A 19,534-nucleotide genomic window follows, 5' to 3' on the forward strand; every position below is an offset into this window, starting at 1 on the left:
GTCCAGGAAGGATGGGAAATCTTGAAAAATGAAATTCTCAAAGCACAGTTGTTAACAATTCCGAAAAGAGGGAAGAATAGGAAGCATTTAAGGAAACCAGGATGGATGAACACAGAACTTAAGCACATGTTAAAAAGGAAGAAAAAAATGTTTATAAAATGGAAAGAGGGAGGCATATCTAAAGAAGAATATAATGCTGTCTGCAGAACCTGCAGGGCACAAATCAGATAATCTAAAGCTGAAAATGAATTGAGGCTTGCAAGAGATGTCAAAAGCAATAATAAAGGATTTTGGGGATATGTCAAAAGTAAAGGAAAAGTCAAAGATCGTATAGGATTTTTACAGGATAAAAATGATGAAATGGTAAGACAGGATGTTGAGAAGGCTGAACTTTTAAATTCCTATTTTGCATCTGTTTTCTCTCAGAAAGGAAATGTAACATCAACTGTTATTCACTGTCCTATTAAGGGAATAGAAGAATCCAGGATATCTATAAACAGAAAGATAGTGAGGAAACACTTAGCTAACCTAAATGAATTCAAGTCTCCAGGTCTAGATGAATTACACCCCAGAGTACTGAAGGAGATAGCAGAAGAAATTTTTGAACCCCTCTCCATAATCTTTGAAAATTCTTGGAGAACAGGAGAAGTGCCAGAAGACTGGAGAAGAGCAAATGTTGTTCTTATCTTCAAAAAGGGGAAGAAGGTGGACCCAGGCAACTATAGGCCGGTGAGTCTGACTTCTATACCAGGAAAGATCTTTGAACAAATTATTAAACAACATGTATGTCAATACCTGGATAAGTATGAAGTGATTAAACAGAGTCAGCATGGGTTTGTAACTAATAAGTCATGTCAGACTAACTTAATTTCCTTCTATGACGGAATCACTGATTGGGTGGATCAAGGAAATGCTGTAGATATAGTATATCTTGACTTCAGCAAAGCATTTGACAAAGTCTCTCATACAATCCTTATTGAAAAAATGACTAAGTATGGAATGGACAAGGCAACTGTTAGGTGGATTCATTTCATAACTGGCTTAGTGATCGGACCCAAAGAGTGGTCGTAAATGGCTGCACATCCAGTTGGAAGAATGTCTCAAGTGGGGTACCACAGGGCTCTGTCCAGGGCCCTGTATTGTTCAACATCTTTATCAACGATTTAGATGAAGGAATTGAGGGTAAACTGATTAAATTTGCTGATGACACAAAGCTAGGAGGGATAGCTAATACTAGAGAAGAGAGAGAGAGGATTCAAAAAGATTTAAATAAACTGGAGAAGTGGGCAGCAACTAACAGAATGGTTTTTAACAGGGAGAAATGCAAAGTACTACATCTGGGCAATAAAAATGAAAAAGCATATATAGAATGGGAGGAATAGGGCTAAGTGACAGCACATGTGAAAAAGACTTGGGTATACTAATAGATCACAGACTGAATATGAGTCAACAGTGTGATGCAGCAGCAAAAAAGGCAAATGCAATTCTAGGATGTATTAACAGAAGCATACAATCTAGATCACGTGAAGTCATTATGGCCCTCTACTCCTCTTTGGTCAGACCTCATCTGGAATATTGTGTCCAGTTTTGGGCACCACATTTTAAAAAAGACATCAACAAACTGGAGCAAGTTCAGAAAAGAGCGACCAGAATGGTGACCGGTCTGCAAACCCTGTCTTATGAGGAAAGGTTGCAGGATTTGGGATTGTTTAGTTTGCAAAAGAGAAGACTGAGAGGAGACTTAATAGCTGTCTACAAATATCTAAAGGGCTGTCACATTGTAGAAGGATCAACTTTATTCTCATTTGCACAAGGAAAGACTAGAAGCAATGGGATGAAACTGAATGGGAGGAGACACAGATTAGATATTAGAAAAAACTTTTTGACAGTTAGAGTGATCAATGAGTGGAACAGGCTGCCACGAGAAGTGGTGAGTTCTCCTTCAATGGAAGTCTTCAAACAGAGGCTGGACAGACATCCGACTGTGATGATTTAGCGAATCCTGCTTTGAGCAGGGGGTTGGACCAGATGGCCCAGGAGGTCCCTTCCAACTCTACGATTCTATGATTTAAAAAACAGATCATAGAGCTTGTTGTAAAGGATAGTGTGCCTATTTCATTATTTTCACGACCAGCTTTTATGTGTCTGAATGGGGAAATGGCCCGCAAGCTTGGTGTTTCTCTGGAAAGAGAGAGTATTAGAAAATTAGTAATCGAAGAAGCTTTTAAACAAAAGGAAGAACTTAAAAAAAACTCTCAAGGGACGCTTTCTGTTTCTTAAAATGGATGCCTGCACACGTCACAGAGTGAACTATTTTGCCATCAATGTCCGATTTGTTTGTGACAAAAATGAAATAGTTACCAAGACATTGGCAGTAAAAGACACCAAAGCTCATCACACCAGTGAGTTTCTCCAGGTCTTGGTGGAAAACGTTCTGCAAGACTATGAACTTAAAAAAGAGCAAGTTCTTTCTGTCGTAACTGACAATGCTTCAAATATGATAAGTACTATTAAGCTAATGAATGAGAGTAATGATGGTGACCAGCAGCTAGAAGAACATTCTGGGTCCACAGACACAGAAATGTTTGAAATAGAGGAACACAGTATTGTAACTGAGGAGCAAACTGAAGTTGCTTCAGATGAACAGCAACATGATAGTTTAGATGATCTTGTTGAAACTGTGTCAATATGTTCTTTCATTCATCACATGTGCTGTGTTGTGCATACGCTACAGCTGGCTATAAGAGACAGTCTGCAAGAAGGACATGCTGCTGCACTGATTGGCAAGGTGAGAAAATTGGCTACTGTTGCCAGAACCCCTAAAGTTGACTCAATTTTGAAGAGACGTGCTGGAAAAGGGGCAATTATTGATCAAGCCACACGATGGGGCAGTACTTACTTAATGATTCAGCGCTTGGTTGAACTGAAAACCTTTCTTGTAGACATGGCTAACCCTCAACTGACGCTAAATGAAAGTCAGTGGAATCAGGTGACTGAGCTGGAAAAATTGCTAGAGCACCCATTTACAGTGACTAAAAAATTACAAGCAGAGGACTTAACTCCAGGTATTTTCTTAAAGGAGTGGAAGAACCTGATGTTTCGCCTGTCCCAAAGAGGAGGGTTAATTGCAAGTGGCATTGCTACATCAATGAAACGGAGAGAGGAGCTACTATTACAAAATAACATTCTTTTGGCAGCTGTTTATGTAGACCCAATGCATCGGATTCTTCTAGATGATCAACAGCTAAGTAAAGGAAAAGAAGCTCTGTTTGAAATAGCAGTAAGGATGAAAGGGTTGCAGAACAGTCAGGAGGAACAAGAAGAATTTGGTCGTCCTGCCACATCTTCACCCTCATCATCAACTGATGAAGAATTTAATTTCGAAAAATATTTGGATCACAAGGACCGTGCAAAGCGTTCCCGCATAGAAGAAGAGTCATCCCCATCAAGGAACACAGCCAGTACATTTCAGCAGAATTTTTCATGTGCACTAAAAGAAATTGAGAAATTTGACCGTTCATCAAAAATAACAGTGCAACAAGCGATTCCTCTGTATCCTGACATTGTCAGAGATGTTGCCCGAGTGGTTACTGCTTTGCCACCAACACAAGTTAGTGTAGAGAGGTTGTTCTCTGCTCTCAAAATAATTAGATCAGATTTGAGGGCATCCATGAAGGAGGATCTGACAGAGGCAATACTTTTTCTGAGGACAAATTTATAGATTTCTTCTTATTAACTGCATAAAAGTGTTTATTGCATATTTACTTACAGTTTAGAAAAGTTTATAAAAGTTATTTGCTATATTCTAATTGTATTCTAATAAATGTAGTTTTTGCTCTAAGTGGTCTGATTACTTATATGATGGTGAGAAACTGAATAAGCACGATGTTTAATATTTTACAACAGTAAATTTGTTGTTATGAATTGGCCATTTATGAAGGAGTCGGAGTTGGAGTCGGAGCCGGAGTCGAAGCCTGATAAAATCCAGGAGTCGGAGTCGCAACTGTGGCTTACCGACTCCACAGCCCTGGTTATTACACAGAGATACTCCCTTCAAAGGGGTATTCACATCTCACACATTAATGATATGTCCACAGGTTAGGACATGAATGTGTAATAGATGTGGAGCTCACCATCAGGACCTTCTCCTGTCTTTCTTGAGTAGGTGGCCCGTGACATGCTTCAACTGAATGGGAACCGGACCACCTGATAGCACCCCTCAATGGGGGAAGGTCCTGAAGATAGGAGAAGGTCCTTGTGGTGAAGCATCTATTACACTCACGGCATATCCTATGGAGAAGTGATTAATGTATAAGATGGGAATGCCCCTTTAAAGATGGACATGACAGAAAAAACATACAACGTTATGGCTTCATTGGGGGCAAATCAGAGTCTTGATTTTTGGAGTTCAGACAGAACCCACAATGGAGGCATGAATGTGTGGCTAAAACGTGATGTGAACATACCTTTAGTTTATTTCCCATCAAAACAAGAGGACAACCAATGTGGATTTTACTAAATATCACTCCTCTTTCCTAGAATGTCAAATGGAAACAGGAGATATTTCTGTATAACTGAAGGAATATGGAGGCGTATCACCAGGGGGAGCTGGACTACAACCCCTAAGGGAGTGTCTAATGGTTCCCATTTTGGCTGCTCCATGACTTCCTTAGAAACAGATAGCCCTTTTTATTGTATCACATTAAGACCACCTGTGTCCATATCGCCTATTAATCCATACAGAAGTGGGTCCTCAGCACTGGACCCCTTTAAAAGCCAGTCCAAAATCTAAAGACAAATGGCCGCCATGTAACCTTTACTGTGCTCTTTTTGGCCATCATGAGAAAACAGACTTTCCTTCTAGACAGTGTAATATATATTCCTCTATTAGCCCATGTTCTGTGTTGGATGAGGGCAATACTCATTGTGAGTGCTTCTGCCCCTTAGCTTTAGCGACTAGCCGGGGTCTCAGCAACCAATCCTCCACCGATCACGACTTCTGACAAGTGAAAAGTTTTCTGAAGCTGCAGATGCCCTTTAAATTCTATACAATTAAATAAATGGCATTATACACTACAGACATTCAATTCCAGAGCTGTGAATATAATAAAGTACCCTGCCGGTGTTGACTAATCTTAATGGCAAGATTCATTCTATTCTTACCTACAAGGATAAAATTTCCACATTTAGACACAGCGGCCGAAGATTCAATACGATCTCCAAGGATTCTCTCCCACACAATTGCCCCAGTGTCCAGCTGAAGAGCTTGCAGTCTATGTGAATGGGAGCCAATGTACACAGTCCTTGCCGAGTCTTTGTCAGATGATACAACAAGGAGAGGTGATGCGTCTACACATTTACCCGTGTCTGATGCCCATCTTTCCTGTAGGGTCATTAGCTTCTCAGAAGATGGAGTTTGCTTTGTCCGTTTAGACCCTTGTAAATTCCACACCGGATCTGTACTTAACCCATGTGTTACTTTACACTGCTGATTGACTACTCCAGAGCCATCATTTATGAACAGCCTGTTGCCTTGGCTCAAGGATACAAAAGAAGCAGCATCCATCTGTGATCTCGGAGCTTCAGATCTTCGCTTTGTTGGGTGCTTCTCGCTCATATCTACACTGTGATGTTCATGGCTTTCTATGTCTGTTACACTGGTGTAATCCTGTAATTTATCCAGAACAGGAGAGGTACATTTAAGAAGGCATCTGTGAATGTCCAGGAACGTATCACTGAGGACAACTTCTAAAAGTCCCGGCACAGATCCACCAACCAAATTCTCCACTTCTTCATGGAACCGGATTGCCTTTAAAGAGTCACCACCACTGAGCAGAAATAAGGAGTCTTCAGAAATGTCAGGACAGCCTTCAGGAAGGCCCAGCACAGACTAAAATGGAAAGGAAAGATTAATAGTCAACAAAGAACTAGGGTGACCTAGGAGAAGACATGACGTATGCATAAAATGCAAGCCATACCTTCCATAGGTCCTGCAAGCGATGCCACAAATCATCCTTTATATGTGGCAACCATGATTCTGTCTTTTCCCGTAAGTGATTGGTGTAAATTAGTTTTAATCTAGAAAAGTTTATTTTACCTTAAAAGACAAAAAAAAAAACTTTAGATGTGCTGTATTTCACTCAGAAGTATCACCGGATCACATAATCTAGATTGTATACTATTACTGTCAATACGTTACACAGGTAACTGACCCTAAAATGAAGAGGGGTTATCTGGTTAAGAAAAACTATTTTAAAACACCCAATTAATGCATCAGAGTTCACATAGGGGAGTCCTTCATTCATAGCCTCCAAAAAAAAATGTCTTTCTTTCACTGCAGGATCCGAGTATACATTGACATCCCTGGGAAGGAAGCAAGCACCGTGTTATACTTTATTCGACACGTTGTGGCTACATGCTACCATGATTTTCCACACAGTACTGTCTATCAAAGGGAACACAAAGCTTCTATTTGGCGAAAATTTAGAGACTGGCATGTTCCACAGAGTATCACTATAACTCATGCCAACAAATTTTATTCAATATATAAGGATGAGGTTGGCCAAGTCAACCTCCAGTAAGCCATGCTTACTTTTTGCGCAAACATTGACAACTTATATATGGGCCGCAGGATCATCACCAGATAATGGAATCGGACAAGTATCTACGGTCTCTCGCTGCGGTATACTGCTCAATAAGGGAAGCAATGACCAGTACTAGGTCTTACCATGCTTTGAATGAGGCAAAGAGTCCACGAGAACCACGTTGTCAGGCAATGCGTGACTCAGAAGATGGGCCTGTAAATGTCTCCATAAGGACTTCTTTTCTAAGGGTCTCTTTAGCACAACGAATAAGACTAATTGTTTGGCATTAAACCAGATCACTGCGCACGATTCCACAGGTTCAAGCTTTTCTACCACCTGAAAGAGGAGTAAAAGCAGAGTCACTTCTCCCTTTCCTTACAACTACAACATTACATGGAATCTCAAGGGACATCAAATATTCACCTTATATGAGATAGGGAAGTACCAGGATAGTAGTTATTGTAGTTGTAGTTTAGGGACTTCGTATGAAGCATATTTTTCCAAACATGTACAAGATTAAATGATATTCGATGTTCCTTATTTGTTAATAGGTTCACTACTTATGTAACAATAAAAGGGCTATTATAATCTACATGGTACAAATGATTTAATGTGCACAACTTATTGTCCTTTTGCAAAAGTTCCGTAGGTCTCACGTCATTTTGGATGTATATGAGGATGCGCTTTTTATTTATGTTTAATAATATATACGAGTGTGTTCATTCCATTTTGTGTATTAATAATATACATAAGTGTGTACATTCTATTTTGTTGTTAATAAACGAATTTAAAAAAAAAAAAGAAAAGATAGACTTTTAGTGAATCACTAAATTAAGTAACCAAGTTTTACAAATATATAATACTAGCTGAAGAGCCCGGCGCTGCCCGGGCATAGTAACCAACTGTGGTTAGTTAAACAAATTATAATTATCCTCCATCCCATAGTTCTGTGCCCATATACCCATCATACATATCCTCCATCCCATAGTCCCATGTCCATATACCCATCATACATATTCTCCATCCCATAGTCCCATGCCCATATACCCATCACACATCCTCCATCCCATATCCATATACCCATCATACATATTCTCCATCTCATAGTCCCATGCCCATATACCCATCATACATATTCGCCATCCCATAGTCGAGTGCCCATATACCCATCACACATCCTTCATCTCATAGTCCCATGCCCATATACCCATCATACATATCCGCCATCCCATAGTCCCGTGCCCATGTACCCGTCATACATATCCTCCATCCCAAAGTCCAGTGCCCATATACCCATCACACATCCTCCATCCCATAGACCCGTGCCCATATACCCATCATACATATCCTTCATCCCATAGTCCAGTGCCCATATACCCATCACACATCCTCCATCCTATAGTCCCGTGCCCATATACCCATCATACATATCCTCCATCCCATAGTCGAGTGCCCATATACCCATCACACAGCCTCCATCCCATAGTCCCATGCCCATATACCCATCATACATATTCTCCATCCCACAGTCCCATGCCCATATACCCATCATACATATTCGCCATCCCATAGTCGAGTGCCCATATACCCATCACACATCCTTCATCTCACAGTCCCATGCTCATATACCCATCATACATATCCTCCATCCCATAGTCCCGTGCCCATATACCCATCATACATATCCTCCCATCCCATAGTCCCGTGCTCATATACCCATCACACATCCTCCATCCCATAGTCCCGTGCCCATATACCGGTCATACATATCCGCCATCCCATAGTCCTGTGCCCATATACCCGTCATACATATCCTCCATCCCATTGTCCAGTGCCCATATACCCATCACACATCCTCCATCCCATAGTCCCGTGCCCATATACCCATCATACATATCCTCCATCCCATAGTCCCATGTCCATATACCCATCATACATATTCTCCATCCCATAGTCCCATGCCCATATACCCATCACACATCCTCCATCCCATAGTCCCATGTCCATATACCCATCATACATATTCTCCATCTCATAGTCCCATGCCCATATACCCATCATACATATTCGCCATCCCATAGTCGAGTGCCCATATACCCATCACACATCCTTCATCTCATAGTCCCATGCCCATATACCCATCATACATATCCGCCATCCCATAGTCCCGTGCCATGTACCCGTCATACATATCCTCCATCCCAAAGTCCAGTGCCCATATACCCATCACACATCCTCCATCCCATAGACCCGTGCCCATATACCCATCATACATATCCTCCATCCCATAGTCCAGTGCCCATATACCCATCACACATCCTCCATCCTATAGTCCCGTGCCCATATACCCATCATACATATTCTCCATCCCATAGTCCCATGCCCATATACCCATCATACATATTCGCCATCCCATAGTCGAGTGCCAATATACCCATCACACATCCTTCATCTCACAGTCCCATGCTCATATACCCATCATACATATCCTCCATCCCATAGTCCCGTGCCCATATACCCATCATACATATCCTCCCATCCCATAGTCCCGTGCTCATATACCCATCACACATCCTCCATCCCATAGTCCCGTGCCCATATACCGGTCATACATATCCGCCATCCCATAGTCCTGTGCCCATATACCCGTCATACATATCCTCCATCCCATTGTCCAGTGCCCATATACCCATCACACATCCTCCATCCCATAGTCCCGTGCTCAAATACCAGTCATACATATCCTCTATCCCATAGTCCAGTGCCCATATACCAATCACACATCCTCCATCCCATAGTCAACCATTATGACATCATAATGAGCGGCGGGGCTTGCAACCTATGATGAATCAGCGTCGCCATGGCAACCATTATGACATCATAATGAGGGGCGGGCCTTGATACGCACACAGTTTCCCCATTATGTAGATAGGGGCATTATGACATCATAATAAGGGGCGGGGCTTGACATGCGCACACTTTTTCCCCATTATGTTGATAGGGGCAAAATTGTTTGGCAAATTGGAACGCGCGGGGTTAAAATTTCGCCTCACAACATAGCCTAGGACGCTCTCGGGGTCCAGACGTGTGACTGTGCCAAATTTTGTGGCTGTAGCTGCGACGGTGCGGATGCCAATCCCGGACATACACACATACATACACACTTTGAGCTTGTATATATTAGATAAAACATAACCTTTATTATTAATTAATATTATTAATTATATTATAAATTATTAATATTAAAAAAATCAATGTATATATAGAAATTATTATGACTGCAACCCAAGGTTTTTTGTCTATATTTTGAGGGGGGGAGAGAAAAAATATCCCTAATATGCTGCTGATTTTACCCTACCTACCTGTGGAGGTTGGCACCCTAAACCTGCGCAGTGGCGCCCCCACTTGTCGGTGGATATCCCTCCATCGCCCTAAATGGGGCTATGTGCACACGTTGCGGATTTGCTGTTGTAAAAATCTGAGTGGATTCTTCCTCTCTTGGCAGAAAACGCAGATGAAAATCCGAGTGGATTTGATGCATATTTTTCATTTGGATTTGTATGCTGATTTGTAAGCTAAATAAAGATATATTATTTAACAAAAAAATAAAAATAAAATTGTGATGTAATTTCCTTGTCCAACCTCTTCTTTTAGATACTCCATTGAAAACCATAATATCATTACATGTGTGTGTATAGATAGATAGATAGAAAAACAAAAAGCAGCACCAAGGAAAGTCTATAGGGTGCAATAACAATCAATAAATCCTTTTAGGCATGTACCAAACCTCATAATAAGATTAAAAAAAATGATTAGATATTGGAGTGCTGCCTTCATTTTTTTGGATGATAGATAGATAGATGGATGGATGGATAGATGGATAGTACCAAGCCCGAGGTTTATTAATGAATATAATAAACTGGTACATATAGATTTAAATAAAGACACCCACACGAAATATGCATGAAACACAATATCTGTTTAATTTTCAAAAAAATTTGTTTAAAAAAATGGCGTGGGCTCCCGGGTAATTTTCTTAACCAGCAGAGGGAAAGCCGACGACTGGGGGCAGATGTTCATAGCCTGGGAAGGGGGTAATACCCATGGCTCTTCCCAGGCTATTAATATCAGCTAACACCTGTATACTTAGCCTTTACTGGCTATTAAAATAGGGGAGCCCCCCCACAAAAAAAAATAAATAACCAGGAAAGGCTAGGCATACAGCTGCGGGCTGATACGGCCGCTGCTAAGCCCCGCCCCCTGCCGCGCCCCCGCCGGTAGCTCCGCCCACCGGCGCAAGACGCTGCATGCGCCCTGCGTCCCCTATCTTTATCACAGGGGGCGCAGGCCGTGCGCAGTATGCGTTTGGCGGCGCATGCGTCCTTTTGACGGTGCGCCGACCTGCGCCAAACGCAACCTGCTGCAGTTTGGCTGCGTTGGCGCACCGTCAAAAAGGCGCATGCGCCGCCAAACGCATACTGCACACGGCCTGCGCCCCCTGTGATAAAGATAGGGGACGGAGGGCGCATGCAGCGTCATGCGCCGGTGGGCGGAGCTACCGGTGGGGCGCGGCAGGGGGCAGGGCTTAGCGGCGGCCGTGCGCAGGCCGTCGCTGCGCTCATAAACGCTAGTGTGAAACTAGCCTTAGATACCCGATGTGTACATTAGTTACCAGCGCGCTGATGCAGGGAGCTGGTAACTAACGTACACATCGGGTATCTAAGGGACGCACGTCCCTTGGATACCAGATGTGTACGTTAGTTACCAGCTCCGTGCATCAGCGCGCTGGTAACTAATGTACACAGTGACGCCGCGCACTCGGAGTCGCTGTGCTGATCGCTGGTGAAGCTGTCTGTTTGACAGCTCACCAGCGATCATGTAGCGACTTACCAGCGATCCTGACACGTTGATATCGTTGTCGGGATCGCTGGTAAGTCGCTATGTGTGACTCCAGCTTTAGTCTCTGTTGGGGAAGAAATTTGCTCTTCCCTCCCGTGGCATCTGAAATGAGCTGATCCAGCTTTTCTCCAAATAAGCAGCCACTATGATAAGAAAGAGATGTGAGAGACTTTTTTGACACAGAGTCTGCTTTCCACTGTCTGAGCCATAATGTTCTTCTGATCGTAATGGCATTAGCTGCTGACAGAGCAACACAGCCGGCCGCATCAAAAGATACCAGGTAATCACCTGCCAGAGAAATTTGGCTGGCAAGGTGTGCTGCCTCAGGGGGAAGATTACTGCTCTGAATGGACTTAGCTAAGGTCTCCGAACAGAAAACCATTGCTTTAGCTACTCAGGCTGCAGCGAAGGATGGATAGAGAGCCAAACCTGAGGCCTCAAAAACAGAGCGAGCCAGATTTTCTGACAGTCTGAGGGATTTTTAATGGATGACCCATCCGGCACAAATAAAAGAGTTTTGGATGCCAGGCAAGATACTGGGGGGTCTACAACCGGAGATTCAGCCCAATCCTTCTTTAGCTGAGCTGAAAAAGGATACTTCGCCTCAAGAAGCTTTTGTCCTGTGAAGCGGTTTTCCGGTCGCTCCCTGTGCTGGTTAATGGCCCGAAACTCGGGGTGAATGGCAAATGCCTTATGAGGGCGTTTAATCCTCCTAAAGGACACGGCATGATCCGTAATGGAGCTGGAATCTTCCTCAACCTTCAGAGTCTGGTTGATAGCCTCAATCAGCGAATCCACCCTTTTCTGAAAATCTGGTGAATTTAGATCCAAGGTCTCGTCTGATTCATAGACTCACGTTCTCTGCTGACCTCTGGAGAGGGAGAGCGAGAAACAGAGCTCTCGGACAATAAGGCACGTGTTTGCTCGGGAGACGTGCTACGGATCGGTTTCCTAGGCGCCTGTAAGCTTCTACAGTGCTTCCGGCCCCTGCTTACCGACTGCTTCCGTCTAGAGAAGGATCTGTCTATATCAGTCCTGCTAACGCTCCATTCCCCAGAAGGATCATGGAGTGATTCAATCGCTTTGGCCAGAGAAGCAATGGATTGTGACAGTGACGAAGCCAATTCAGGGGGACTAAGTACACTGGGCTCGGTGGCGGCGGAGGGCTCCTGAACACATTTGGGGGTCACAAGCTTGACAGAGCGGTGAACTCTGAGCCTTAGGAAACACAGACTGGCAGGAGGTGCATGCACTGAAGAAGACTGCAATAGCCTTGTTAGCCTTTTTAGATACTCTAAGCTGGGACATTGTACCCTTCTATGTGTCCCCTTTAAAAATTAGGGATTCCTACAGTGAGAAGGGTTACAGCAGGGAGGAGGAGGGTGGTATAGATCAGCGTTCCCATACCCAGATCTTATGTCCCCAGGTCCTTCTACGTGGCACTTCAGCTGCTGCGCCTCCCCAGGGAGTCTGTGGCGAGTTGTCCCCAACAGATTGCCTCAGGGACCGCTGCCGGATGCCAGCGGGTGTCCGGAGGGTCCGTGGGAGGAGGGGAAATGGCCGCCGAGATTAGGAGACGAGAAGCACCAGAAAAGTGGGTGGAACAGCCGGGACGCGTTATAGCATGGGCGGGGCTTCAGGCTGCAGCCCACAAAAGGCTGAAGCTGGGGACTAAATTTATCGGCGCCAGCCGGCGCCGATGCAGGAGGGACCGGGGAGACCCGCCGCTGCCAGAATGAGCCCCACTTACGCCAGCGACGCCCCAGATCGCCTGCCCAGAGCCATCCAGCCCCGGCACTTACCCAGAGAAGCTGCCGGGCGGCAGGTAAGCCAACGATATCCGGCGGGTACATGTCCTCCTGCTGCCGCTTCTGGTCATGGACGGTGCAGGGATAAAGCAGTAACCCTCAATCCACCATCCCTTTAATAGGGAGGTGGAGAGGGACTGTCCGCCTCCTTACACCATCCGCTTTAGCAGTAGTGGTGCAGTGGGGGCTGCATGGATGCCAAAAGGGGGCCTCTGTACATCCAAGGGGTTAAATCCCCTAGGAAGGGACAGGGCTAAATGTCCGGCATTAGGCCTGGCTGCAAAAGAGAATACATGGAGGCGACACTCCATGTGCTCGTCCGTTAAGGGTGCGGGGAGATCGGTGCCCTTTAAGGGACCCATCACCCCCTAAAAAAGCAGCCCATGCATGGCATCCCACGTTGCAGGAGAGGATACGTGGAGGCAACACACCCCGGTCTCGCCTGTGGATGGTTTAGGGAGATCGGAGCCTTGAAAGGATCCGTCGCCTCTTCGTCCAATGGAAAATGAAAAAGTAAAGGGTTAGAAATAAAATAAAAAAGAGCTTTTGGTCTGAAGACCAGACCGTGTGCCTCCTACGGACACTAAGCAAGAAACTGGTTCTCTCGGAGCCAGTATGAGGGTGTATATATAGAGGAGGAGCTAACTTTTTTTGCATTAACTTCGTGTCAGCCTCCTAGTGGCAACAGCATACATCCATGGTCCTGTGTCCCCCAGTGAGGCGAAGGAGAAATGCATATACCATGGTTAATTATCATATCAATAATTTTATTAAAAGCACCACATGACACATCGAATAAAAAAACTGAATATACCAAACAAGATTAAAAATGACAAAGTGCATAAAAAGCTTCCTCAGGGAGCGAAATGGCAAAAAAAAAAAAAAAAAAAAAAAATGTGAAGGATACCTGAGGAAGCTTGTGTGAAACTCGCGTTGGAGTTAGGGGCGACAGTAGCAGCAACCACAGCATGAACCCGGGTCAGTAACATTTCTTTTACCTATTCAGGTTTTATACTCTTGTCTGTGATATGTACTTGTTATTGTTGGTTTAGTAACTCATAATGTTACTTCTATTTATTAGTTCCATACTGTGACATTTTCATCATTAATTACTATCATTAACAGTGCCACGCCGTCAACAACAAGAGGAAGGGGCGGGGACCTAACCGAAGACAGGTCTGAAAGAGACCCTTCCTCCAACCAACACTAGAGAAAACTGAGGAAGCCTGACTCCAGCAGGCGAGCTATAGTCAGGGACAGTTTTGGTCAACAACCCCCAGAGCCCTTCCTCCCGACTTCCCAGCCCTCCACCTTCAAAACCAACTTCTCCACCATTACAGAAGATCGACTCTCCACTCTACTCTCAAGATCACATCTCACCACCTGTGCACTCGACCCGATCCCATCCCACTTCATCCCAAACCTCACCACAGTCTTCATCCCAACCCTAACCCATCTCTTCAACCTATCACTAACAACTGGTGTTTTCCCCTCAAGCTTTAAACATGCCTCCATCACACCTATCCTCAAAAAGCCCTCTCTTGACCCATCCTCTGTATCTAGCTATCGCCCTATATCACTTCTCCCATACGCCTCCAAGCTACTGGAACAACACGTCTACCTTGAACTGTCCTCCCATCTCTCTTCTTGCTCCCTCTTCGACCGCTTACAATCTGTCTTCCGGTCACACCACTCCACTGAAACTGCCCTTACTAAGGTCACCAATGACCTCTTAACTGCCAAGAGCAAGCGACACTACTCTGTCCTCCTCCTCCTGGACCTGTCGGCTGCCTTTGACACAGTGGACCATTCCCTATTATTACAGACCCTCTCATCCCTCGGCATCACAGACTTGGCCCTCTCCTGGATCTCATCATACCTAACAGACCGGACATTCAGCGTCTCCCACTCACACACCACCTCCTCACCTCGCCCCCTATCTGTCGGAGTCCCACAAGGTTCAGTCCTAGGGCCCCTGCTGTTCTCTATTTACACCTTTGGCCTGGGACAGCTCATAGAATCTCATGGCTTTCAGTATCATCTTTATGCTGATGACACACAGATCTACATCTCTGGACCAGATATCACCTCCCTACTAACCAGAATCCCTCAATGTCTGTCCACTATTTCATCCTTCTTCTCCACTAGATATCTGAAACTCAACATGGACAAAACAGAATTCATCATCTTTCCCCCATCTCACGTGACCCCCCCTACGAACCTATCAATTACAGTAAATGACTGCCCACTCTCCCCAGTCCCACAAGCTCGCTGCCTCGGAGTAATCCTTGATGCTGATCTCTCCTTCAAACCACATATCCAAACCCTTTCCACTTCCTGCCGACTTCAACTCAAAAATATTTCACGCATCCGTTCATTCCTCACCCAAGAATCTGCAAAAACCCTAGTCCATGCCCTCATCATCTCTCGCCTTGACTACTGCAACCTCATGCTCTGCGGCCTCCCCTCAAACACTCTCGCACCCCTCCAATCTATTCTAAACTCTGCTGCCCGACTAATCCACCTGTCCCCCCGCTATTCCCCAGCTTCTCCCCTCTGTCAATCCCTTCACTGGCTCCCAATTGCCCAGAGACTCCATTACAAAACCCTAACCATGACATACAAAGCCATCCACAACTTGTCTCCTCCATACATCTGTGACCTCGTCTCCCGGTACTTTCCTGCACGCAACCTCCGATCCTCACAAGATCTCCTTCTCTACTCCCCTCTTATCTCCTCTTCCCACAATCGCATACAAGATTTCTCTCGCGCATCACCCCTACTCTGGAACTCTCTACCACAACATATCAGACTCTCACCTACCATCGAAACCTTCAAAAAGAGCCTGAAGACCCACCTCTTCCGACAAGCCTATAACCTGCAGTAACCACCGATCGACCAAACCGCTGCACGACCAGCTCTACCCTCGCCTACTGTATTATCACCCATCCCTTGAAGATTGTGAGCCCTCGCGGGCAGGGTCCTCTCTCCTCCTGTACCAGTTATGACTTGTATTGTTTAAGATTATTGTACTTGTTTTTATGTATACCCCTCCTCACATGTAAAGCGCCATGGAATAAATGGCGCTATAACAATAAATAATAATAATAATAATAGTCTGCTGGGAAGGAGCCAATTTTATTTAAATTGTAATATTGGTGTCAGCCTACAGGTGGCACCATAGTATCCCACGGTTCTGTGTCTCCAATGAAACGAACGAGAAAATTGTGTTTTTTTCCTGCATTAAACCTATGAAAAGTTATTAGGTCAGTGAGGAAAGATCATAAATGAGCAAAGGAGACTGAGGTGACAAATTCAATCTGTAACGTTTCCGTACCTGCTGTACATATTCCGTGTTTAATCTCTTGCCGTGGCGTTTAATCTGGTTATCTTTACGTCCCATGTAAAACATGTCCCCGTCTTGTAATTTCACCCAATCCCCGGTTGCTCTCATTGTTCCATAAGGGAGCATTATCTCATCATCCAAAAAGCAAACTCGCCGTCTCCCTCCTGAAAGTAGACAACGGAAAAATCCAGCATTAGTGCAATACAGAACAGTTACACATCTAATGGGCATCCTCACTGCATTATGTTACAGACTGGAAAGAGAAAGGAAGCAGATGATTTTTCTAATTTTGAAAAAGACAGGGGAAGAGATCATAATGAAAGGTTTTGTCCAACGCAAAAAAAAATAAAAATAGAAAAGTAGTTCAGTAGTTTCTTTAGTTTACATTTGTAAATCACTGTACAGGTTTTCCTGACTTTGACTTGCCCCTTTAACCCCTTAACGACCAAGACATTTTGTAGGTTAAAGACCAGGCCTTAATTTTGAAATCGGACCACTGTCACTTTATGTGGTTATAACTCTAGAATGCTTCAACGTATCCCGCTAATTCTGAGACTGTTTTCTCGTGATATATTGTACTTCATGTTAGTGGTAAAATTTATTCGATAGGACTTGCGTTTATTTATGAAAAAAATGGAAATACGGCAAAAAATTTAAAAAATTTGCAATTTTCAAACTTTTAATATTTATGCCCTTAAATCAGAGAGATATGTCACAAAAAATAGTTAATAAATAACATTTTCCACATGTCTACTTTACATCAGCACAATTTTAGAACCAAAATTTTTTTCTCTTAGGAAGTTATAAGAGTTAGAAGTTGACCGGCGATTTCTCATTTTTCCAACAAAATTAACAAAACCATTTTTTTTAGGGACCACCTCACATTTGAAGTGAGTTTGGGGGGGTCAATATAACAGAAAATACCCAAAAGTGACACCATTCTAAAAACTGCACCCCTCAAGGTGCTCAAAACCACATTCAAGAAGTTTATTAACCTTTTAGGTACTTCACAAGAATTGAAGCAATGTGGAAGGAAAAAAATGAACATTTAACTTTTTTTCCCAAAAATTTTTATTTGGACACAATTTTTTTTATTTTGTCAAGGGTATCAGGAGAAAATTAACCACAATATTTGTTGTGCAAATTCTCCTGAGTACACCGATACCCCATGTGTGGAGGAAGACCAATCTTTAGGTGCACGGCAATGCTCAGAAGGGAAGGAGCATCATTTGAGGTTTTGAATGTCAAATTGGCAGGAATCGAGAGCGGACGCCATGTCGCGTTTGGAGAGCCCCTGATGTGCCTAAACAGTGGAAACCCCCCACAAGTGACCCCATTTTGGAAACTAGACCCCCCAAGGAACTTATCTAGATGTGTGGTGAGCACTTTGAACCCCCAAGGGATTCACAGAAGGTTATAACGTAGAGCCGTAAAATTAAAAAATCATATTTTTTCCACAAAAATGATCTTCAATGAGCTATAATTTTTCCATATTTCGGCCGACAGAGTCCGTTCCGCATGTGGTAAAATTAGTATGGCAGCTTTATTCTTCGGGTCACTACAATCACAGCGATACCTCATTTATATTGTTTTTTTTTATGTTTTGGTGTTTTTTACACAATAAAAACTTTTATAGAAAAGATATTTTTGCATCACTTTATTCTGCGAGCTATAACTTTATTTTTTTGCTGATGACGCTGTATGGCGGCTCGTTTTTTGCGGGACAAGATGACGTTTTCAGCGGTACCATGTTTATTTAGATTCGTCTTTTTGATCGCGTGTTATTGCACTTTTTTCAAGCGGTATGATGATACTGCTTGGAAAAAGTATAATTTGCTACTTTTTTGGTTTTTTTTACGGCATTCACTGAACGGGTTAACTAGGGTGATACTTTTATAGATGGGATTTTTACGGACGTGGCGATACCAAACATGTGTATTTTTTTTTTACATAAAAATGTGTAATTTTTAGGGGATTTTTTAGGGAATTTTTATATTATTTTTTACATATTTTTTTTTTAAATGTTTTTTTTAACCTTGTCCCTTTATGGGACTTTCACTTTAGGTATAATACATTACAATGCTCCAGCATTGTAGTGCATTATACCAATGCTGAGAGCTGCTGACACCATGCTGTGAGCATGATCTCACCAGTTCTCCGTAGGTAAATGACCCGGAGGTTGTCATGACACCTCCGGGTCATCATGGCACAGGTCGGGTCCCGCGATTACATCGCAGGGACGCCGACCTGAGGCAGAGGGAGCCCCCTACCCTTTGCCTCCCTCTCTGAATGCTGCGATCACGCTCGATCGCAGCAGTGAGGGGGTTAACAGCCAGGGGCGGTGGGGGCTCCGCTCCTAGCTGTCAGTGCAGGAGGCTCAGCCACTGCAGCGCTGAGCTCCTACACTGATCAGGCAAGGAGAAGCTCAAATTTCAGCTTCTCTTGCTGATCAATGCTGTGTTTGGTCAGTCAGATTGACCGACCAATCACAGCGCCGTGGGTGCAGGGACAGAGTGCAAGGGTCCCTGCCCCCCTTCCTGTGCCTCTCAGCTGTCATAGACAGCTGTCGGCACTGAACTGAAACTGCATGTTTACACACAGTAACAGTTCAAAGGCAGGACGTGCAGAGTCCGACATGGTGCTGAAAGTTACCTCCTGCCATGACGGACTGTGCACGTCCATAGACATTAAGGGGTTAAACTCTCCAGGACTATGATACTACAGAGTGGGCTATTTATATGGATACACCTGGGTGGGCCATTTATGAAGATGCAATCCAAAATGGCCGACTGGAAAATGTCCGCCATGGTCACCACCCATCTTGAAAAGTTTTCCGCCTCCCATATACTAATGTGCCACAAACAGGAAGTTGATATCACCAACCATTCCCATTTAAT

The 19,534-nt window shown here is 43.9% G+C and overlaps 1 protein-coding gene across 3 annotated transcripts in view; it reads right to left on the reverse strand.

The window, feature by feature from the left end:
* The window catches only part of LOC141096778 (beta-alanine-activating enzyme-like), a 90,847-nt gene that overhangs the window by 41,905 nt on the left and 29,408 nt on the right, over nucleotides 1-19,534 (reverse strand). For all 3 annotated transcript variants that reach the window (XM_073583582.1, XM_073583583.1, XM_073583581.1), the window contains exons 8-11: nucleotides 16,629-16,801; nucleotides 6,728-6,920; nucleotides 5,979-6,097; nucleotides 5,164-5,890 (exon numbers count right to left, since the gene is read on the reverse strand). In XM_073583582.1, the coding sequence (XP_073439683.1) occupies nucleotides 5,164-5,890; nucleotides 5,979-6,097; nucleotides 6,728-6,920; nucleotides 16,629-16,801 (1,212 nt within the window). The remainder of the gene's footprint in view (nucleotides 1-5,163; nucleotides 5,891-5,978; nucleotides 6,098-6,727; nucleotides 6,921-16,628; nucleotides 16,802-19,534) is intronic.

This window comes from Dendrobates tinctorius, unplaced genomic scaffold (genome assembly GCF_039654945.1).
Source record: "Dendrobates tinctorius isolate UK_male_01 unplaced genomic scaffold, ASM3965494v1 ptg000079l, whole genome shotgun sequence".
NCBI classification, from domain to species: domain Eukaryota; kingdom Metazoa; phylum Chordata; class Amphibia; order Anura; family Dendrobatidae; genus Dendrobates; species Dendrobates tinctorius.